The sequence below is a fragment of the Hoplias malabaricus genome, chromosome 15 (genome assembly GCF_029633855.1).
Source record: "Hoplias malabaricus isolate fHopMal1 chromosome 15, fHopMal1.hap1, whole genome shotgun sequence".
Lineage (NCBI taxonomy): Eukaryota > Metazoa > Chordata > Actinopteri > Characiformes > Erythrinidae > Hoplias > Hoplias malabaricus.
In genome coordinates this window covers 30,500,787-30,520,878 of record NC_089814.1, presented here as the reverse complement: position 1 = coordinate 30,520,878, position 20,092 = coordinate 30,500,787, and the positions used below count along the sequence as shown (strand labels likewise).

General features: G+C 44.3%; 1 protein-coding gene across 1 annotated transcript; it reads left to right on the top strand.

The window, feature by feature from the left end:
• The first annotated feature begins 655 nt into the window (after positions 1-655).
• On the top strand, positions 656-2,858 carry drd1b (dopamine receptor D1b). Its single transcript, XM_066646201.1, has one exon. It carries the CDS (start codon positions 1,330-1,332, stop codon positions 2,665-2,667), a length of 1,338 nt encoding a protein of 445 aa, XP_066502298.1. The 5' UTR covers positions 656-1,329; the 3' UTR covers positions 2,668-2,858.
• The last annotated feature ends 17,234 nt before the right edge of the window (positions 2,859-20,092 follow it).

The window sequence follows — 20,092 nt, the reverse complement described above, 5'->3', positions numbered from 1 at the left end:
CGCAGACAGATTTTCAGCGTCATGACCAGGGAGAAGAACAGACTAATGGAAATATACACGTAATGAGAGGATGACATTGGGTTCAAACAGACTATAAAGAGCAGCATCTGCGTAAAAAAAAAAACTGGCGCGCGCACGAGCCAGGTTCAGTTTAGTGACCATCATCATCATCCTCCTCAGCCAAAGCACTTCAGACGCGTCACTGCTGTCTGGCCACACACACACACACACACACACACAGAGAGAGAGAGAGAGAGAGAGACGCTCGTGAACTTGAAGCATGCGCCAGAGAAACTTAGGAGGGGGCTTCGAGTGATGGGAGTCAAAAGCGCGAGCCACTGGACTGCCGCCCGCCGCCACTGGTCAAGCTCGGAGAAGCGGTCACTTTTTAGGGGTTGCAGAAAAGAAGCGGACCTTTCAAGAAAGCAGCGCGCGCTCACGAACGTCGTTACGCACGAGCGAGGAGCCTCGGGCGCGTTCCGGGTGATGTGAACGCGGGACGATAGCGAGTGACTAATTGCAACGAAGAAGAAGAAAATCTGCTCGGGACATCAGCGGCAACGAGAAAGTTGCTTTTTTTTTTTTTTGGCGTCCAGACCCGAGCGGAACGCGAGTGTGGACCGGTTCAGCGTGGGTCATTTCACCGCGGAATCGACTGAAGTGTAGCAACAGTTCGGACTCACTCTGAGAGGTTTGTTTCCCCTTTTTTTCGGTCGTCTTTTTCTTTCTAAAATCAACCAGCGCAAAAGAAACAAGAAGACTATGCCTATAGGAAATGGACGTGTCGTATAGATGCCGTAGAGTGGTCATTCACGGTCATTGACGAGGACGAATCAGACCAGCACAGGACAAATGCAATCAATAGAGGTTCATATATAAAGTTAATGACCAGACTTTGTAGCTCCTATGTTTGCCATGCATGCTGGGAACACTGTGTTGTGACTGTCAACTGCAGCTACAGCCGGACCTGGTACTGAAAAGAAAACAGCGGAGACTTTAAGATACAACCAGGATCAAGTAACAAATAAGATTTGCCTACTCTGTTATATGAACTTCGTTTTTAATTGGCAAAGCATGCAATTTAAGAATGTGCTCAGAGATTCCTTCACAGCACCCCAGTTTCTGGCTCCGGAAGAGGTGGTGTTTAGATAATGATGTACAGTTTCTTGCAAAATGACTACAGCGGTGAGCACAGTGATAGATCCTGCAGATCATCCAGTCACTTGGCTGTATGCCACCTCTCTGATTCCCGTCTGACCTCTAACGCAACTTTGGACAATTGGAATTATGGGGTGACTGCTGTTGCCACTGCTACTCGATGAACAAGCCATGGATGTGAACTACTCCACGGTCCTCGACAGCAATCTATCGCCGCGTGGCTCGTCAAAGCGAGTCCTGACCGGCTGCTTCCTCTCGCTCCTCATCCTGACCACACTGCTGGGGAACACGCTGGTCTGCGCTGCCGTCACCAAGTTTCGCCACCTGCGCTCCAAAGTCACCAACTTTTTTGTGATCTCACTGGCCATCTCAGACCTCCTGGTGGCCATCTTGGTGATGCCATGGAAAGCGGCCACTGAGATCGTGGGGTTCTGGCCCTTTGGCGCGTTCTGTAATGTCTGGGTGGCCTTTGACATCATGTGTTCCACTGCCTCCATCTTGAATCTGTGCGTCATCAGCGTGGACAGGTATTGGGCTATCTCAAGCCCGTTCCGTTACGAGCGCAAGATGACCCCAAAGGTGGCGTTCGTCATGATCAGTGTGGCGTGGACGCTGTCCGTGCTCATCTCCTTTATCCCTGTGCAGCTGAACTGGCACAAGGCTCAAAGCACCAGCTACGCAGAGGTGAACGGCACCTACACTGAGGTCCCAGACAACTGCGATGCCAGCCTTAACCGCACCTATGCCATCTCCTCCTCCCTCATCAGTTTCTACATCCCTGTGGCCATCATGCTCGTAACCTACACCCGCATTTACCGCATCGCCCAGAAGCAGATCCGCCGGATCTCAGCCCTGGAGCGGGCGGCCGAAAGTGCCAAGAACCGCCACAGCAGCATGGGTAACAGCGGTGGCATTGACTCTGAGAGCTCCTTCAAAATGTCCTTCAAGCGCGAAACCAAAGTCCTCAAGACGCTCTCGGTCATCATGGGTGTGTTCGTGTGCTGCTGGCTGCCCTTCTTCATCCTAAACTGCATGGTGCCCTTCTGTGAGCCCAACGAGAGTGCAGACTTCCTCTGCATCAGCCCCACCACCTTCGACGTTTTCGTATGGTTCGGCTGGGCCAACTCCTCGCTCAACCCCATCATCTATGCCTTCAATGCCGACTTCCGCAAGGCGTTCTCTATCCTGCTGGGCTGCCACCAGCTTTGCCCAGGCAGCAACTCCATTGAGATCGTAAGCATAAACAACAACGGCGCCTCCGAGCCTGCCTCGCAGTATCAGCCCAAGGGCCACATCCCTAAAGAGGGGAACAACAGCAACTACGTGATCCCTCACAGCATCCTGTGCCAGGATGAGGAAGCGCAGAAGAAGGAGGACGACTCTGGGATAAAGACCTTGGATAAGCTCTCCCCGTCCATGTCAGGCAACCTGGACAGCGATGCCGACATTTCCCTGGAAAAGATTAACCCCATCACGCAGAATGGACAGCACAAATCCATACCTTGCTGAACTTGAGCTTAAGGACCACAAAATGGTATGGAGGACATCTGCAAAGGACTCTGGTTTGAGTGTGGGATTAAACAAAAACCACACTAAGACTGAGTTTCACTGAAAACCTTAAAATAACAACTAAACAAATAAAATAATTAAAAAATAATAATTGTGAAGATCAAAAGAATGTCCAAAATTGAAGGCACTTTATCTGGATAACTATCTGCAAAATACTCACAGCGTCTGTTGATGAAGTTGACAGGTTAGTTATACATTAAATAACTTGAATAAACCAGCACATCCGTATGCACACACATTTTTGCCATATAAATGTGTGTACATACGCATGCTAGCTCAGTTGTGGCAGGAACCCTATTCAGTCTGATTCAGTATAGACAAAGCGTTAGCATATTAGTAAAATCCATTAGGTGGGTTTTTACATAAACATGTATGCCCACAAGTAGAGATACTGCATCTACTTACCGTCCACAGAAATATGTATATAGTGTTGTTTTTAATTTTTCACTGTTTATCAGAGTTGGCTCAGTTGACAGCTCCATATGCTGCTAGTTGTGCTAATTTTATTTCAACAGATGCAAGTGTGCTCAGATGTCCTATTAAAGGAGAGCAACGGTGTCGCTCAGCTACTCCTTGATGTGCATTGCTATGACATGAGCCTGAGGTAACAAAGAGACCATTTGAATTTGATTTATCTACTGATGTATCAGTTATGTTGGTATAGGAGTCACCTCAGCTTTAGAGGCAACCCTTCAATGATGAATCCAGTCCTGTCCGTTGCTAGCGCAGGCTTTCCGTGATAAATCTGTTGTCCACCCTTTCAAATTGAATGAAAGACAACAAAACAAATTATCGTTACACACCCTCTGTGTCGGAAAACACAGAGAGCTCTATTTATAAGGGAAGATTGTTGCTCAGGTACACTGGAAGCCTGACACAAATCTGTGTGCTTTTTTTTTTTTTTTGCTATTCCCTGCAGATTTAGAGCAGCCGTCAAGTGTGTATATACTTGTAATGACGTATGTTGCCGCAAACTGGGCTGGCCAGCTAGACAAAACAAGACACTGTCGTTGCCCTGAATAAAAACATGGGTATGTTTTCCGGATCTTTGTTGATTTTACCACTGCCTAGAGCGAGTCATGGTGACCTTGGTTAACATAAAATACCATCAATACACAGTATATATATATATTAGTAATCTCTACACATTGTGAAATGCATCAGCCTGTCCTTCTGGAATGCTGTTGACATGTTGTGTCTTCTGAAAACTGCCAAAACAAGTTTGTATTTCAAGTTACATCCACTTGTGTAAGTGGAAAGTAGGATGTAGTCAAGTGCTTCACTGGAGCCAATCAAAACCATTTATCAAATCTATTTCAATTCACTCTGCTTATTTTTTTTTCCTTGAACCTTCTTTCTACTGCATTAAGCAGATGGTGCGGATATGGTAGACTGCCCATGATTTTACACCCTGACTTCTAATGAGTCATGCATTGATTCCACCATTTAAGGGGCAATAAATTAGACCTTGTTAATTAGGCACAAGTGCAGTAAAAGTCTGATACTCTGCAGCAAGTAAACAGTCTACTTATCTCCAAAACAAATCTAGCATAAACAGGAACAGGCTGAAGTGAAGTAGACTGCTGATGCTGTATTGCTTCTAATCGTTTCTAGTCGAGCTGTGTTGCCTGGTTATGCAAGTGGCCTAGATCTAAGTTAATTCCTGGGCCGGCATACGCAGCGAGAGCTGCCCACCAACATGGATTTGCACATGTATGAGCTAAACATAGGATTATACGTTCGTGGTGAGTTTGTTACCATGCCACTTGACATGCATCTCTGAGAAGATGTTTATCAATGTTGCCACTAAGTCAGAAGTACATCCGTCTTCTTTAAGACAGACTTAAAAGTAAAGTAAAGGAAGTAGTAAAGGAAGATTTGCATAAGACCCAGGCATCCATCAGATTTTGCCTTCTGTGAGCTGTGCAAAAAAATCATAAAGCTTAAACACATCACCTCCCTTTGCAATTTTGGCCCTAACCCCAGCTCCCCTGCTGCCACTATTCCTCGCTCTCTCTTCCCCATCTATCTCTCCCAATACAGAGTGGAGCACTAAGCTTCACTGCGTACTTTTCAATGTCATGCTGAGTAATGGGGTGGTGATGGTGGTGACGGTCGGTGGTCTGTATATATAATAATTATTATTTTTATTCCCTAAAACTGGACATTGCTTGCCAGAGGAAATTTTCCAAAAGGCACTATTTGTGCTACCATCCCCCCAGTTCAGCCAAAGCTGCTTTGCTCCTTTGTGGATATTATTGAGATTTTTGTTTATTTCCCAGAACCTCTTCACCCTGAAACATAGCCTTTAGCTCAAACATGAATTTTCACACATTAAAGAGTGGAAGATGATTGCAAATAACTTCCCTTTTTTCCACGGCAGTTTACAAGAAGGTCACAATGGAAATTTCAACATTTAAACAGGAAGATTGAGCTATTTCACATTTATGCCTCTGTTATGCTTTCAGTCCAAAATTCAATTCATTTTTTTTTTTTCAAATGGTCAGATTAGCATTTGCGTGGCGTTTAAAAATTAGTCCCAGGTGCTCCTGCTAGTACTGAGGTCACCTCATCAAGACTCGGGGGGGGTACTGTTGTTTGCATTCCATTCATTAGGGTGAGAAGTCCTAAATGATGTTACATTTGTTTTTAACCAAAGACATTAGCTTTAACATATTTCAGCAGGTGTTTACAAACCAGAAACCATTCATTTTAGGTTGAATGCCTTTATGCAGATACAGGGATTTACAAGTGGTTGCATTGCCAGCAGTGCAGATTTCTGTGGGAGGATGGCTTTTCTTTTTTTTCTCTATCTATTCTCTCACCCATTCTCCATCATTGGTGCAGAGTAATTTGTTTTAAAACTCTTTATTGCTCACAAGTCTACGAACACTGCCAGCATTCGTTGTAAGCTCACACCAGAAGGCTCCATTGGCTTTTCATGCTACGTAAGTTTTAGCTCTTCAAAAAGAGCTAGCGCCACCGCAAGATCTAAATGTAACATAAATGGAAAGAAAAATGTATTGTATAATGTTCAAATGTAGATGTGAACACAAGTGCTTTTTATCTATAAGATCCTTAAATGTGAGTAGAGCAAATATATGTGCTGTTTTTAAATGTCAGTTCGTAAATGCAGTGGAGGCACTGTCGAGGTTCAAATGTTCATGCTGCTGTCATTTGAAAAGCGTTCAATGTAAACCCAACAAATTTATTACAGTACCTAGTTTACAGTTTGTATAAAATGTTCCCTTTCTATTTGCAAAATAAAAGTGGATGTTGGTTTTTTAAACTCTTGCTAACTGAATTTTTTCCTGCTTTTCTGTCCAAAGTTTTGCTAACAAGTCACATGGGCTATTGATAGCTCCTTCCAAATCACATAGTCAAAATTAGCCTAAGTAAGCTAAGCCATTTTAACGGTGTAGTAATCTGGTTGTCCCTGTATTTTTAGAAAACACTATGTCATAAATTGTCAGAAACAACTCAAGCCTTCCCTGTAAACAATCATTTAAGCTGTTTAACAAATGTGTGATGATAAAAGCAAGACAATACAATACTAACATAAGTATATAATGCTGGGACTTTGAAGTTTGGAATGATGTAAATTGTAAAATCTGAGCATTTGAGCTGCAAAGTTTTGATGTACACTGATTAACCTTAACATTATAACTACCTCCTTGTTCCTACACTCAGCGTCCATTCTCTCAGCTCTACTGACCACAGGAGCACGTTTATAGTTCTACAATTACAGACTGTCGTGCATCCCTTGCTCTGCATACTTTTTTTTGCTCCCATGGTCAATACCTCGACAAAGCAGATGTAATTTGGGTGGTGGATGATTCACAGCACAGCAATAACAATGACATGGTGTTTTGGTGTGGTAGTGTGTGTTGCACTGGTATGAGTGGATCAGACACAGCAATGCTGCTTGAGTTTTTAAATATCCACTCACGGTCCATTCTGTTAGACTTATCACTTAAGCCCATCTGTTTTTGCATAGTTTGTATCGGCCATTCTCTGTTTTGTCAGAGGATGCTCTTGGCTGGAGTGTTTTGGTGGATGGACTATTCTTAGCAGCACTGCTGTGTCTGATCCACTCATATCAGTGCAACACATTAAAACAACACCACCATGTATCACCCAAATCATACCTGCTCTGTGATGGTCCTGATCATCGAAGACCAGGGTGGTAGCAATTTATGCAGAGCAATAGATGGACTACAGTCTGTAATTTTAGAATAATAAATGTATTATTATTTATTTAACTATTAATATAAATTATTTAGTTGTGATACATATCTGTACTTCTGTGTTGGGTATCATGCTTGTCCTGCATAACACATCACCCAGAAGCAGGTCTGCCACAGTGGGCAGCCAAAACTGCAGGTGGACAAGTGGACGACTATTTACTGTGAGCAGCCATCTTTGTTTGACATCATGCATTGAGCCTGGATCACCACTGTTTCCATTAGGAATGGATGTTTACTTTAATTTTACAAGATGGCAGTCAGAAATTGGTAGTTAGGAGCTTTAATTAAACACAACATAATAATTTAAACACGTTAATTACTAGCTTAGTTAGCCTTATAGCTTCCAGTACAAAAGTGAAAAGGAAACTTCAGACACTCAGCATGATGAAAGGGGGTCAATTTATGTGTGTGTGTGTGTGTGTGTGTGTGTGTGTAGTAGAAGATGTGTGTACCCTTGTCTTTAAGAGCATACATTTTGAATTCCTGAAAATGTTACATTAAAATATTGTGAGCAGTTTTTTGAGACCCAGGTAGAAATAAAGATTCATAACTCTGTCAGTAAACCTGGTGTAAACAATATGGTTTCCACAATGTACCCAAGATACTAGAGACGTGGCAGGCAACCTCAGTCTACATTTCTGTGACAGTCTTTGTGCTACAATATTTTTAGAAAACCCACTTTCTCTTCACACCTGTAGTTTGGCTTCTTGATCTTGTATTCTGTAAAGGCGTATATCTCCTTTACAGCTAAGTGGTTCCCAGTTCCAGAACTGGAGAACCTTTTTTATGCTTTGTTTCAAACAGCATACATTTCCCCCTTCAGTTTACTGAAATCTGTGCTGTCAGGTTTTGAACGGCAGCTTGGCTTCCATTGAAGGTTTATTTTAAAAGTAAGAAAACCAAAGCTGCAACTCTTAATATTAATTTGTTAAAAAAAATTGCTGCTGTGGTTTCACATATAATGTAGTGTATATATAATATAGAGGTATAATACCATTTTACTAGGGCTGTCCCAAATATTTTTTGGGGATTCTGAGCTTCGGCTGCAATATTCAGCGAATATTCGAATACTCGGTGAATGTACACAAATAAACCAGAGCTTCTCTGAAGTATAAAGCCGACAAAAATGAACTGTAGCTTTGCCATGCTTCATTATAAATAGGTTGCTGTAGCGTGTTAGGTTGTTTTAGGCTTATTCATATTTTTAACAATAATCTGGATATTTTACTCTAATGTAAAGTGACATTTTGGAGATATAAATGTTTTTTTATTTGACAGCACTGGCATTTTTATTGAGCCCCACTGTTTGAAGGTAGAACAGGAAAAAAGTGTAGAGAATGGTGATATGGTGGAGGTAGGTGCGAGTTGTCTGCCTAGGAGATGATGTGAGGTTAGAGAGTGTATATAGGCCTGAGGGGAGGAGATTGGGCTTGGTCCATCTCCCAAAATTCAGATATTACATAAATCCAATTGTTGCTTCCAGCTTTCCAAATAAGGTCAACATTAATAACACTGTGGTGAAGCTATGGTCCGTTTGGGGGCATGGGAATGCAAAGCAGTTATTGTAGCTATTGTTATGTTGCTACCATGTTGTGTAGGTTTTTTATTTTTTGGTCTTATATGTTTTTTGTGCGTGTTTTTCATTAATTCACGTGTGTGTGTGTTTGGAGCAGGGTGGGACAATCTCTTGTCTTTTAAATGACTGTTCAAGGGATAACTGCTCAACAAAGGGCCCACAGCCAGCACGTTGCCTCCTATACAATGCTGCATTCCGTTTGAACTTGGATGTCGCAGGTTACGAGTTCCAAGAAAGAAATTTCTTCTGGAGCGCCCCCACAAGTTGGATTTCCTATGCAGGAAATGGGGAGAGCCTCACAACCCCAGAGTTCAGAATCCAAGATGGCTGCTTTTACATTAAAGGCGTAGTTAAAAATTGTATTAAAAAAAAAAACACTTTTCTTAAAATTCAAATGTTTCCTCACCAATCACTAGCTCTCTGATCTGTTTGTGTGCTTGAAACCAGTCTTAAGTTTACAAACCCCAGTGTCCATTGGGGTTGTAAAGTGTAGTTTCTCCAGCTTGAGATACAAAAGAGTTTCTGTGGTAAGTCAAACAGTGAATAAAAACTTACAGACAAGTCAAACTTCAGCCAATTACAAACAACAGTAGATATTTTCCCTTAAGCATACCATTCCACCTTAAAAGATGTGTAGCTTAGAGCTGCATTTTCCCACAATCCCATTAATAGTTAAGTAAAAGCAGTAATATCACACATTAATATTAGCACTTCTATCTATATGTGAATCATTAAATCAGTCATACAAACACTCCTACTCCATATATGGACATGTTTCCATGATGTTTAGAAGCATAAAAGATCACCTAATGTGCTGTTATCCACTAGTATCACAAAAGAATGCCAACTCGGGTCAAGCTAACAATGAAAAATCATGGCATAGTTTTTTCTGAATGTTTAACTGGACCGCAGTCGTCTAGGATGTGAAGCACTGTCACAGTAACCGTTCATCACAAGAACCCTCATCCCTTCAGCCTGGAGGAGCTTTGTTGTGCTCCGGTGTAGAAAAGATTACTAGACTTAGTGCTACCCTGATTAGGGAGTGGAAAGGCCTGAGTAATGGAAGGAAATAGTCCAATGTGGCCACTGTTGGTTCTGTGCAGTCCACATCACCAAGTGCTGAGTGTGGTGCATGTTCCTGCTGATGTGGGGCACTTTGAGGTTACCAAGACACTCCATCAGCCACTTCTTTAGGGAGGAGACAACTTCCCTGACAACTCTGACAACCGAGAACTACCCTGGAGACTGGGACAGACCCTTACCTCTGGTGCCCTGTGTATGCCTAATGGTACCACAGCTGCTGGCACACTCACTTTCAACAGTACTTGGGACTTGAATTTCCTTGCCTGGTCATTGTGCGGCTCCTACAGCAAGCCAAAATGGTGAAAGAACGTCTAATGCAGGATTTCACAGAGGGTGAAGTTGCTCTGATCCAAAGCAATGTACACCTCGGCCACAATATGAAATGTTTCATTGGTGCACCACAGCACACTGTGCCAAGTTACTTGAGGAATTTGTCGACCCATTTTAAACCCTTCAGTTGACACCTGGGCCAAAAGAAACTCTGGGATAGCAGAACAAGCAACTAGCCAGGATGAATTTTGTCTTGCCGCAAACACTCCCATATGTACCTCCAACTGCTTCACTGTCTCTGGTCTCAACAAGAGCAGCTTGATTATGCTGCCATAGCTCACAGGCTCGCCACTGCCTTGGCACTGCATGCTCAGCTCCTCCAAGGGGTTGTTCCTTTCCTGCAGGGGCATGTGGTAGTTTTTTGGTATTTGGTATTGCGCTCTGCCTCTACAACTCAAGGCATTCTGTGTTCAAGTCCTTCTCAGCTAGTGTACCTTCCATCATGCCCAGTAGTATCCCTGGGCACAGCAGTGACACAGTAGAGAAATTGTTCAATGGATGTCCATGATACAGGGAATCTGCAGGTAATGGGACATTAAATGTAACATTTTAAGACCTTATTAATACCATTAGAGACAAAATTACGACTGTTTTGCATTAGCAAAATGGCTAGGATTACAGCACCAATACTGCGTTTACAGACTTTACTGTAAAGTATGTGATTTCTGTATTTTCTGACAAACTAATATTTCAAACAAATAAGATTCGTACTGATTGCCTTGAACTTTGCTTAGCCATGGTGCAAAACTGGAGTTATCCAATCAAATTGAATTAAATTTACACTTCCCCATGCCTACAGTACTGTCTGTGTTGGCTAATAGAGGTGTATGTAGCTGAAAATAGTGGTAGAAGCTGTGGAAATGGCGGTCAAAGCTGGAGTCACCAAAACAAGTTGCTTAGCTTAGCAGCTAGCACTCCCATTTATTCACCTGTTCTACATTAAAATATACCATATTGCTGTTTCACTGCTGCTTCCTAGCTTCACAGCTAAGGTTTAGCCAAATTGGGACTGGAGCAAGTGTTTGTCTTCTAGCAGGTCAGTTAGCACCTGTAGCACTTATCAGATCTTGGCTGCTGTGCTGCAAGCACTGCTGATCTCTTGCGCACCACTGTCTTCAGCCGTACATTGGGTTTAGAGCTCGTAGCCGCTGTCGTCCTCAGCTCCCAGCCACAACTGTCCTTGTCCGTCTGCTTGGCTCCGAGCTAGTGAAGTTTTTACTCATCATTAATTTGATGCTTTATGCCTCACAGAAACATTGATTAGACTGGAAGAATATGTAGCTCTAAACAAGCCCTCATTTGCATGGCTGAGTGGGAGGCATTGCTAGTGTTTATACAAAAACTCTAGGGAGTATCCAGTAAGTAGGGTACAAAATTTCCTCCTTTGAAAATGTTTTTATTAATGTAAACACAATTTATAGGCCACAAGAGAACTACTCAGAGTTCCTACAGGAATTAACTAAATTTCTATCAGTTTAAGTGTCATACAGAGATAAAGAAATAGTTGTTTGAGATTAGATATAATCAAAGGCTATTCATCTTGATAAAACCAGGCTTCACTGAGAAAAACATCTGCATTTATTCTCGATGTGTAGTCAAGAAAAAAGAAATATATCATAAGATTCATTTCACTACTGCAGCCATATTCTTGAGTACAGTTGGACCTTTGTGTCAGGAACGAAGGACGGACTGATGGAGCGGACGCATTCGCTAAAGCACAGATAACGTTTAATTTACAAAAGAACAACAAACAGAGAGCTTAACATAACAAGATGACTAACAGATAGCTAACAGAGGCATGGATAAAGGAACCAAACGAACAGAAGAGGAGTAAAGACAAACTAGAGATACGGACAGACTGGAAGACAAACTAGAGATACGGACAGACTGGATAACACAACTGACTAAACACGATACAGAGAACAATAGAACAATGACCAACCAACAGGAAGTGCAGGAAAGGGACTTAAATACAAGACACTGACGAGACGCACCTGAGACAGATAACGAGGAGGACGGGTTAACAGATGACACGGACGAGGAGGCGGAACAGAGGCGGGACGAGGGCGGAGACAAGGACATAAACAAAACAGAGCCATGTGCAAATAAAGCACATGGCGGGGACAACAGACTGACAGGACGAAGGCGTGACAGATGCCCCCCCCAAGAACGCGCAACTCCCGGGCGCGTACTCCTAAACCCCCCAGGAGCTGGCACAGGAGAGGGCACGGAAAACAAGACAGGACAACAAACCAACGAGTGACAGGACTCAGGACAATACGGGAACAGACACTAGAGCTGGGGACACAAGAGAAACGAATATACGAGACGGGACATGGGACATGACAGGAGACTGACAAAGGGGGGCAACAAGAGACGAGAACGGACTGGACAGGACAGGAGTGGACACATGGGAATTGACAGGAGACTGGACTGGAGACAAGACAGGGGACTGAATGTGGGACGGATACGGAGACTGGACACGTTTGGGGACAGAAGACTGGACATGGACAGGTGACAGAACAGGGGACTGGAATGGAGACGGGACTGATGACAGGACTGGGTGCTGGGAATGGACGGGAGCAGAGACTGGTGACGAGACAGGGGATTGAAACGGGGACTGGACATGAGACAGGACAGAGGGTTGGAACGGGGACTGGACAGGAGACGAGACTTGAGACTGGACAGGGGATTGAAACAGAGACTGGACTGGAGACAAGACGGGTGACTGGACATTGGACAGATACGGAGACTGGACATGACTAACAGGGGACTGAACATGAGACAAGACAGGGGTTTGAAACAGAGACTGAACAGGGCTGACAGGAGACTGGACTGGACTTGGTAGGGGAACAGGTACAAGGACATTTACAGGGACTGACACAAACACAGTGACCGGGACAGGGACAGAGACAAAGGCAGACACGGGTACAGGGACAAGGACAGAGACGGGAACCAGGACAGGGACTGACAAGGGAACCAAAATAACAGGGGGGTGCCCAGGACTGGCTAATGTCTGTGTGGCAGTCTGAGGAACCAGCCTAGGCACAGTTCTGGGGATCGGCCCTGAAGTCCTTCGGGCCGACCTACGGACATGGGCAGGGGAGGCCGTAGCCACAGTCACGGGGACAGGAGAGGCCGTAGCCACCGTCACGGGGACAGGAGAGGCCGTAGCCACCGTCACGGGGACAGGAGAGGCCGTAGCCACCGTCACGGGGACAGGAGCGGCCGTAGCCACAGTCACGGGGACAGGAGCGGCCGTAGCCACAGTCACGGGGACAGGAGCGGCCGTAGCCACAGTCACGGGGACAGGAGCGGCGGGTGCCGCCATCACGGACACTGGAGCGGCGGGTGCCGCCATCACGGACACTGGAGCGGCGGGTGCCGCCATCACGGACACTGGAGCGGCGGGTGCCGCCATCACGGACACTGGAGCGGCGGGTGCCGCCATCACGGACACTGGAGCGGCGGGTGCCGCCATCACGGACACTGGAGCGGCGGGTGCCGCCATCACGGACACTGGAGCGGCGGGTGCCGCCATCACCGAGACAGGAGCGGCGGGTGCCGCCATCACCGAGACAGGAGCGGCGGGTGCCGCCATCACGGACACTGGAGCGGCGGGTGCCGCCATCACGGACACTGGAGCGGCGGGTGCCGCCATCACCGAGACAGGAGCGGCGGGTGCCGCCATCACCGAGACAGGAGCGGCGGGTGCCGCCATCACGGACACTGGAGCGGCGGGTGCCGCCATCACGGACACTGGAGCGGCGGGTGCCGCCATCACGGACACTGGAGCGGCGGGTGCCGCCATCACCGAGACAGGAGCGGCGGGTGCCGCCATCACGGACACTGGAGCGGCGGGTGCCGCCATCACGGACACTGGAGCGGCGGGTGCCGCCATCACGGACACTGGAGCGGCGGGTGCCGCCATCACCGAGACAGGAGCGGCGGGTGCCGCCATCACCGAGACAGGAGCGGCGGGTGCCGCCATCACCGAGACAGGAGAACCTGCAACTTCCTCCTCGGAGGCAGGGGAACCTGCAGCGACGTCGTCCACGGTGACTGGAGAACGTGCGACGACGTCCACAGAGGCAGTGGGAACTGCGACGTCGTCCACGGAGACTGGAGAACGTGCGACGACGTCCACGAAGGCAGTGGGAACTGCGGCGTCGTCCACGGAGACTGGAGAACGTGCGACGACGTCCACGGAGGCAGAGGAATCTGCGCCGTCGTCCACGGAGACTGGAGAACGTGCGACGACGTCCACGGAGGCAGTGGGAACTGCGCCGTCGTCCACGGAGACTGGAGAACGTGCAACGACGTCCACGGAGGCAGAGGAATCTGCGCCGTCGTCCACGGAGACTGGAGAACGTGCGACGACGTCCACGGAGGCAGAGGAATCTGCGCCGTCGTCCACGGAGACTGGAGAACGTGCGACGACGTCCACGGAGGCAGTGGGAACTGCGCCGTCGTCCACGGAGACTGAAGAGGCGCGAACCGCGCTCACGAAGACAGGCGCGGCAGGAGGCGCCGCGTTAACGAAGACAGGAGAGGCGCGCGCCGCGCTCTCGAGGACAGGGGTTTGTGCTGCTCGCCGGGCTCGCGCTGGAGCTGTAAAGGGTTTAGGGGGTTTCACAGGCGCACCCATTAGATCCCCTCGAGGTGCGCCCCTGTTAGCCTCTGACCTCAGAGCTACGGAGGTGAGGCTAACAGCCCCTACCCTTAACGCCCCCCCAAAAATTTCCCCGGACCTGAGGGGGTAATCCTCCAGCGAGGGGGAGACTCCGGCCCGCTTCTTTCGCCGACTCCTACGACTCGCACTGGAGCAATCACTCGACTCGTGAATCGACTCCTCCCGAAGGCGCTGAGCCACTGTGGCATGTATCTGTCGGAGCCGGCTACTCCATTCCACAGCCCTGTTAAACGAATTTTCTGTGCTAGCTGCGTCCGTGTAATGGTTGGTCATTCTGTCAGGAACGAAGGACGGACTGATGGAGCGGACGCATTCGCTAAAGCACAGATAACGTTTAATTTACAAAAGAACAACAAACAGAGAGCTTAACATAACAAGATGACTAACAGATAGCTAACAGAGGCATGGATAAAGGAACCAAACGAACAGAAGAGGAGTAAAGACAAACTAGAGATACGGACAGACTGGAAGACAAACTAGAGATACGGACAGACTGGATAACACAACTGACTAAACACGATACAGAGAACAATAGAACAATGACCAACCAACAGGAAGTGCAGGAAAGGGACTTAAATACAAGACACTGACGAGACGCACCTGAGACAGATAACGAGGAGGACGGGTTAACAGATGACACGGACGAGGAGGCGGAACAGAGGCGGGACGAGGGCGGAGACAAGGACATAAACAAAACAGAGCCATGTGCAAATAAAGCACATGGCGGGGACAACAGACTGACAGGACGAAGGCGTGACACTTTGGGATATGAGTCATAATAAGTGTAGTAATGCAGGAAATGGGATTCAATAAGTAAAATATTTATTATTTTAATTTAATTAAATTTATAGCACGGTGCAAAAGCCTTAGGCATTAGGCACTTATTATTATTATTATAATTATTAATATTATTATTAACCTTCAAAATAAGCTTGGTGCTTAAATATATAAAATGATATTTAATTACAATAAATACAAATACATAATTACAGCAAAATTTGTGAGGGAGTGTGAAGAACAAAGTGTATTCAGATATCCTCCTTGGTCGTATGGATTTGTTTAATCAACAGCACACTTGATTTAGTTTTGTATTCAAATATTAGATTTTTTTTTTGAGCAAATAAACTCTTACAGCTCAGATGAATAGCTTTTTAATTCTCATTTTTCAGTATTTTTTCTGTATTTCTTTATGGATCTATTTGCAGTAAAGGGACTCCAGGACCAAACCTAACTCATCTACAATTAATGCCACGTCATGTTATTCACACAGAATATAAATTATAATCGATGTGATAGCAGCACACATGGGACAGTTTCTTTTACACTACTCTCTTAAACGTAACACTTCCTAAATCCCTCTTGGTTTGGGCATATATTTGCTGGTGTATTTGATGTAGTGGTTTTTGTAACTGTGAAAATCTTCTCAAAACCAACATAGTTTCCACTTAAACTTCATTTAACGAATCAATATTCCCCCTTCTCTGGCATTTGCCAAAGGACTTAATACAGATACAAATGTTTGAACACTTAGTCCTGGACTGTATTTCAATGGAAAATCACAATGCTAAATGCTGTGTAGTCCAGGACTAGGTTTAATCCCAGTCTGGGAAACCAAGCCCTTGTCAGACTTCACATTTTATTGATTTTCTAAGTGAAAATATATTTAAAATTACATATATTACTAGGGGCAGCAGAATGGAAACAGATCAAGTAACGGTCAAACATCAGCAGGGTCTCAGTGTCTTGGGTTTGACATTTGCCTCACTCTCGGTGAGGAGTGTGGTGTGTTCTCCCTGTGTCTGCATTGGTTTCCACCAGTTGCTCTGGTTTCCTCTCACAGTTGTTGGTGTTGGATGGGCTATGCAAAATCTTCCAAGGGTGTGAGTGTACAATGACAGTGTGTTGTGTGTGTGTGTGTCTGTGATAAGCTGATGGACTGGTACCCTGTCCGGGCTGTGTTTCTTATGGTAGAGATATACTTGCTGTTAACTATGCGTTCGCGTACACATCATGGCTGCCTCCCATATCCTGGGATGTTGTGCACGTCCTCAGAAAATAAGCACTCTGCGCACAAAAGGTGCAATACACGCGTAAATGGAAGGGGCAGTGCAGGCGAAAACCACATCATATTGGCAGATATTTTTGAAGAAGGCTGTGTCAGAGTAAAGTGGAAGCCTCCAGTTACAAGCGTAGCACATAGGCAAGTATGTGAACAGTTGCGGTCACGATGCAGATGGTTGTCTACGTGAACGCATGACCAAACAGCAAGTATAATCACATTTTATACTACTCTACTTATTTCCCTATATCAACAAAACCTGCCCTTTGACCTGGGAACCTTTTGCATATGACTATATATTTCAAGAAATATTCTTATTGTTGAAGGTCATAAAATAAAAAATGTGCTTCTTCACATTTACAATTGTCCCTAGTGAAAAGTTCTATGGGGAACCAAAAGTGGTTGTTCTCTGACATTTCTCCAAAGAACCCTTTTATGGTTAAGAGTGTATATGGGCTGAGGCTTGTTCCCCTGGATTAGATTTTTGACCTGGTCTTTATGTTTGAGCGGATCCTCACACACACACACAAAGCTGTGGTGGTTTGGAAAAACACACAGTCAAGGTTAATGACAGGCCTGAGGCAGTGCTGGCTGTGGTGGAAATGGAGGGTGGTTATGAAGTGCTGTAATGTGCTTATGTAACAGTGCTGGGGTCCTGATATCACCACTGTGTGAGCGCGAGATCGGCAGTGGCACTCGCCAGCGTCCACTAAAAATATCTTACTCCGCAAAAGCCTCTGTAAATGGCCATTTCAGTTCTTTCCTCTCAGTCCGGGGATTCTCCAGGCACAGAAATAATAGGACTTAACCTCCCAGAGCAATTGACTGGTGTGCAAAAGTCCCATTATTTTCAACAGATAGAAACACAAGTGGACGTCCACATGACGCATGGAACAGTGGGTGGTTTCTTTATGAACTTCCATTAACTAGGCCTTGGATAAAACTCTTTATACACTGTATATTTTCAACACCATATCTTGCTTTATGAATCTGAGTTCAACAAACTGAAATAAATATTTGCACAGGCCACATTTTAGTTTTTTTTATTTATTTAGTTTTACCCCCTCAATGAATTACATTCAGCCATTAAATAGTAAAAGTGCATTGAAATGTGTGTTTTCTGTAGATGCATTTACTTTCCTATAGAAACCAACAAAACATTTGAAGAGGGGTGTCAAAATTTGCATATGTCTGTAGATCTTTTTAGAGAACCACTAATATGTGAAAAACACGTATAGTTAAGTATATCACGTTATTTTGGAACCACTCATTTTTACTGAGTCACTTCAAATAATTAAGTAAATTAAATTATATTAAGTTAGACTTTATATACTGACTATACAAGTCATGCTATTTTTGCCACTCATATAATACTATTTAAATATATTTACATGCTTAGTATAGTTTACAAGTATTATAATATGTAAAAAAATATATCTCATCGGAATTTGTGTTACTGCATTGTTTTTAACAGTCTACCGGTTTGTTTCAATTAGTGATTTTTTTTCGTAATATTTTATATTTTATTAATAGGTTAAGCACATTTTATGTGTTTTCAGAGTTCAGTAAGGTAGCACAAAGAAATATACTTCAATTTTATTAGAAGGGCAGGGGACATATGGCTAATATACTCAGTATATTTTAAGTGCAACTTAATATAATTTAAATTACATGTTAGCAGTGATGGGTTATACAGCTCCAGGATCCTGGTTGTGGGTTCGAGTCACGCTCTGGGTGTGAGGAGTTTGGTGTGTTCTCCCTGTGGGTTTCCTCCGGGTGCTCCGGTTTCCTCCCACAGTCCAAAAACACACGCTGGTAGGTGTATCGCCAACTCAAAAGTGTCCATATGTGTGAGTGTGTGTCGCTCTGTGAAGGATGGGTGCCCCGTCCAGGGTGTGTTCCCACCTTGTGCCCAGGGACTCCAGGTCGGCTGCAGACCCACCATGACCCTGAACTGGATAAGCGCTTACAATGGATGAATGTTTGCCAAAGCAATTATTCTCATTTTTATCAATGGACAGGAATGCAAATAGACACTTAGATGAAGCAATGAGGGTTTGTTAATGCCTTCCACTAACCTAACATTAGATAAAATGTTAGTGTATATATGGTCACGGTTCAAAAATACCCATGTATCTCCGAAGTGGCATCTGCATCTTGAATGTATTATGCATTTGAACAAACCTTTTCAACAAATCATTTCATTCTGTAAATACACCCTGTGGAAGTTCACTAAACCTCATTAAACCATAACAAAAAATACCCCATATTAGGAACGATCTCTTTCAATTAGTGCATAATTTTTCTTCAGTGTTGCCTGTAGAACTGATTCAGAAAAATGTATCAAACATTACATCACTATGGAATCTAGCCCCCTATTGGTAAACTTATATTGCGGAGGAATCACTGGGGGCAAGGCAGAGAAACACTTTGGACAGGGTGCCAGTCCATCGCAAGGCACCACACACACACACACACACAGACACTTTTGAATAGGCAGTCCACCTATAATACTCCCACTCCGGGGGAAAAACTGAGCACATGGAGATCTACGTAGACACAGGAAGAACATGACACACTCCTCACAACCTACAGCCCTGGGACTCTGGCAGCCATGTGACAGCGACACTACTTGTTGCATCACTGTGCTACCTAATTTAAATAATTTAGTTAAATATACTGGCAGAACCGGAAGATCATTTTTCTCATTTGTTTAAAAAATGATCAATCGATCAATCAATAGCAGTTTTCAGACAAATCAAATTGAAGTTCAAAGTGCTTAAAAGTGACTGACAAAACAGTAAAATAAGTTAAACAACAAATTATAACAACAAAAACTAAATAAACAGAATAAACAAAATTGCAACTAAATTTATTTAATTAGAAATAAAATCAATAATAAAATCAGAAAGTCATAAATAGTAATAGTAAAATAAAATAATAACCGGAACTAAATCCATAAAGGTTTGTAAGACTCTACATAAAAGCCAGACTAAATAAGCAGGTTATTCATTTGCAATAAGGTATAATAATACCCTATGTTTCATGACAACAGATGCTCTGCAACTCAAATATAGATCTACATTCTCTACCTTGTAACATGTGTATTATACTTCCTGTGATGACAGTTCTCTGTTATTTTTCATCTCTGAAGTAGTCACAGAGAAGCTTCTAGAATTCAATATATATATTATGCTTGTTGCATACTTCATGAATGAAGCTTTTTTTCAACATGCTTCAGCAAAAAAAAAAATAATAATAATAAAAATTTCAAATGGGTAATATATGAACTGAAGGCCTGGCTCTAAAAGTCACCGTTCACTATTATGTTCCATGGTCCATAAACTTACACAGACCTGCACACTCCATCACTCAGA

What these genes read in the sequence shown, in the direction of transcription:
- drd1b (XM_066646201.1), top strand. Translation starts at nt 1,330, where the DNA reads ATGGATGTGAACTACTCCACGGTCCTCGACAGCAATCTATCGCCGCGT.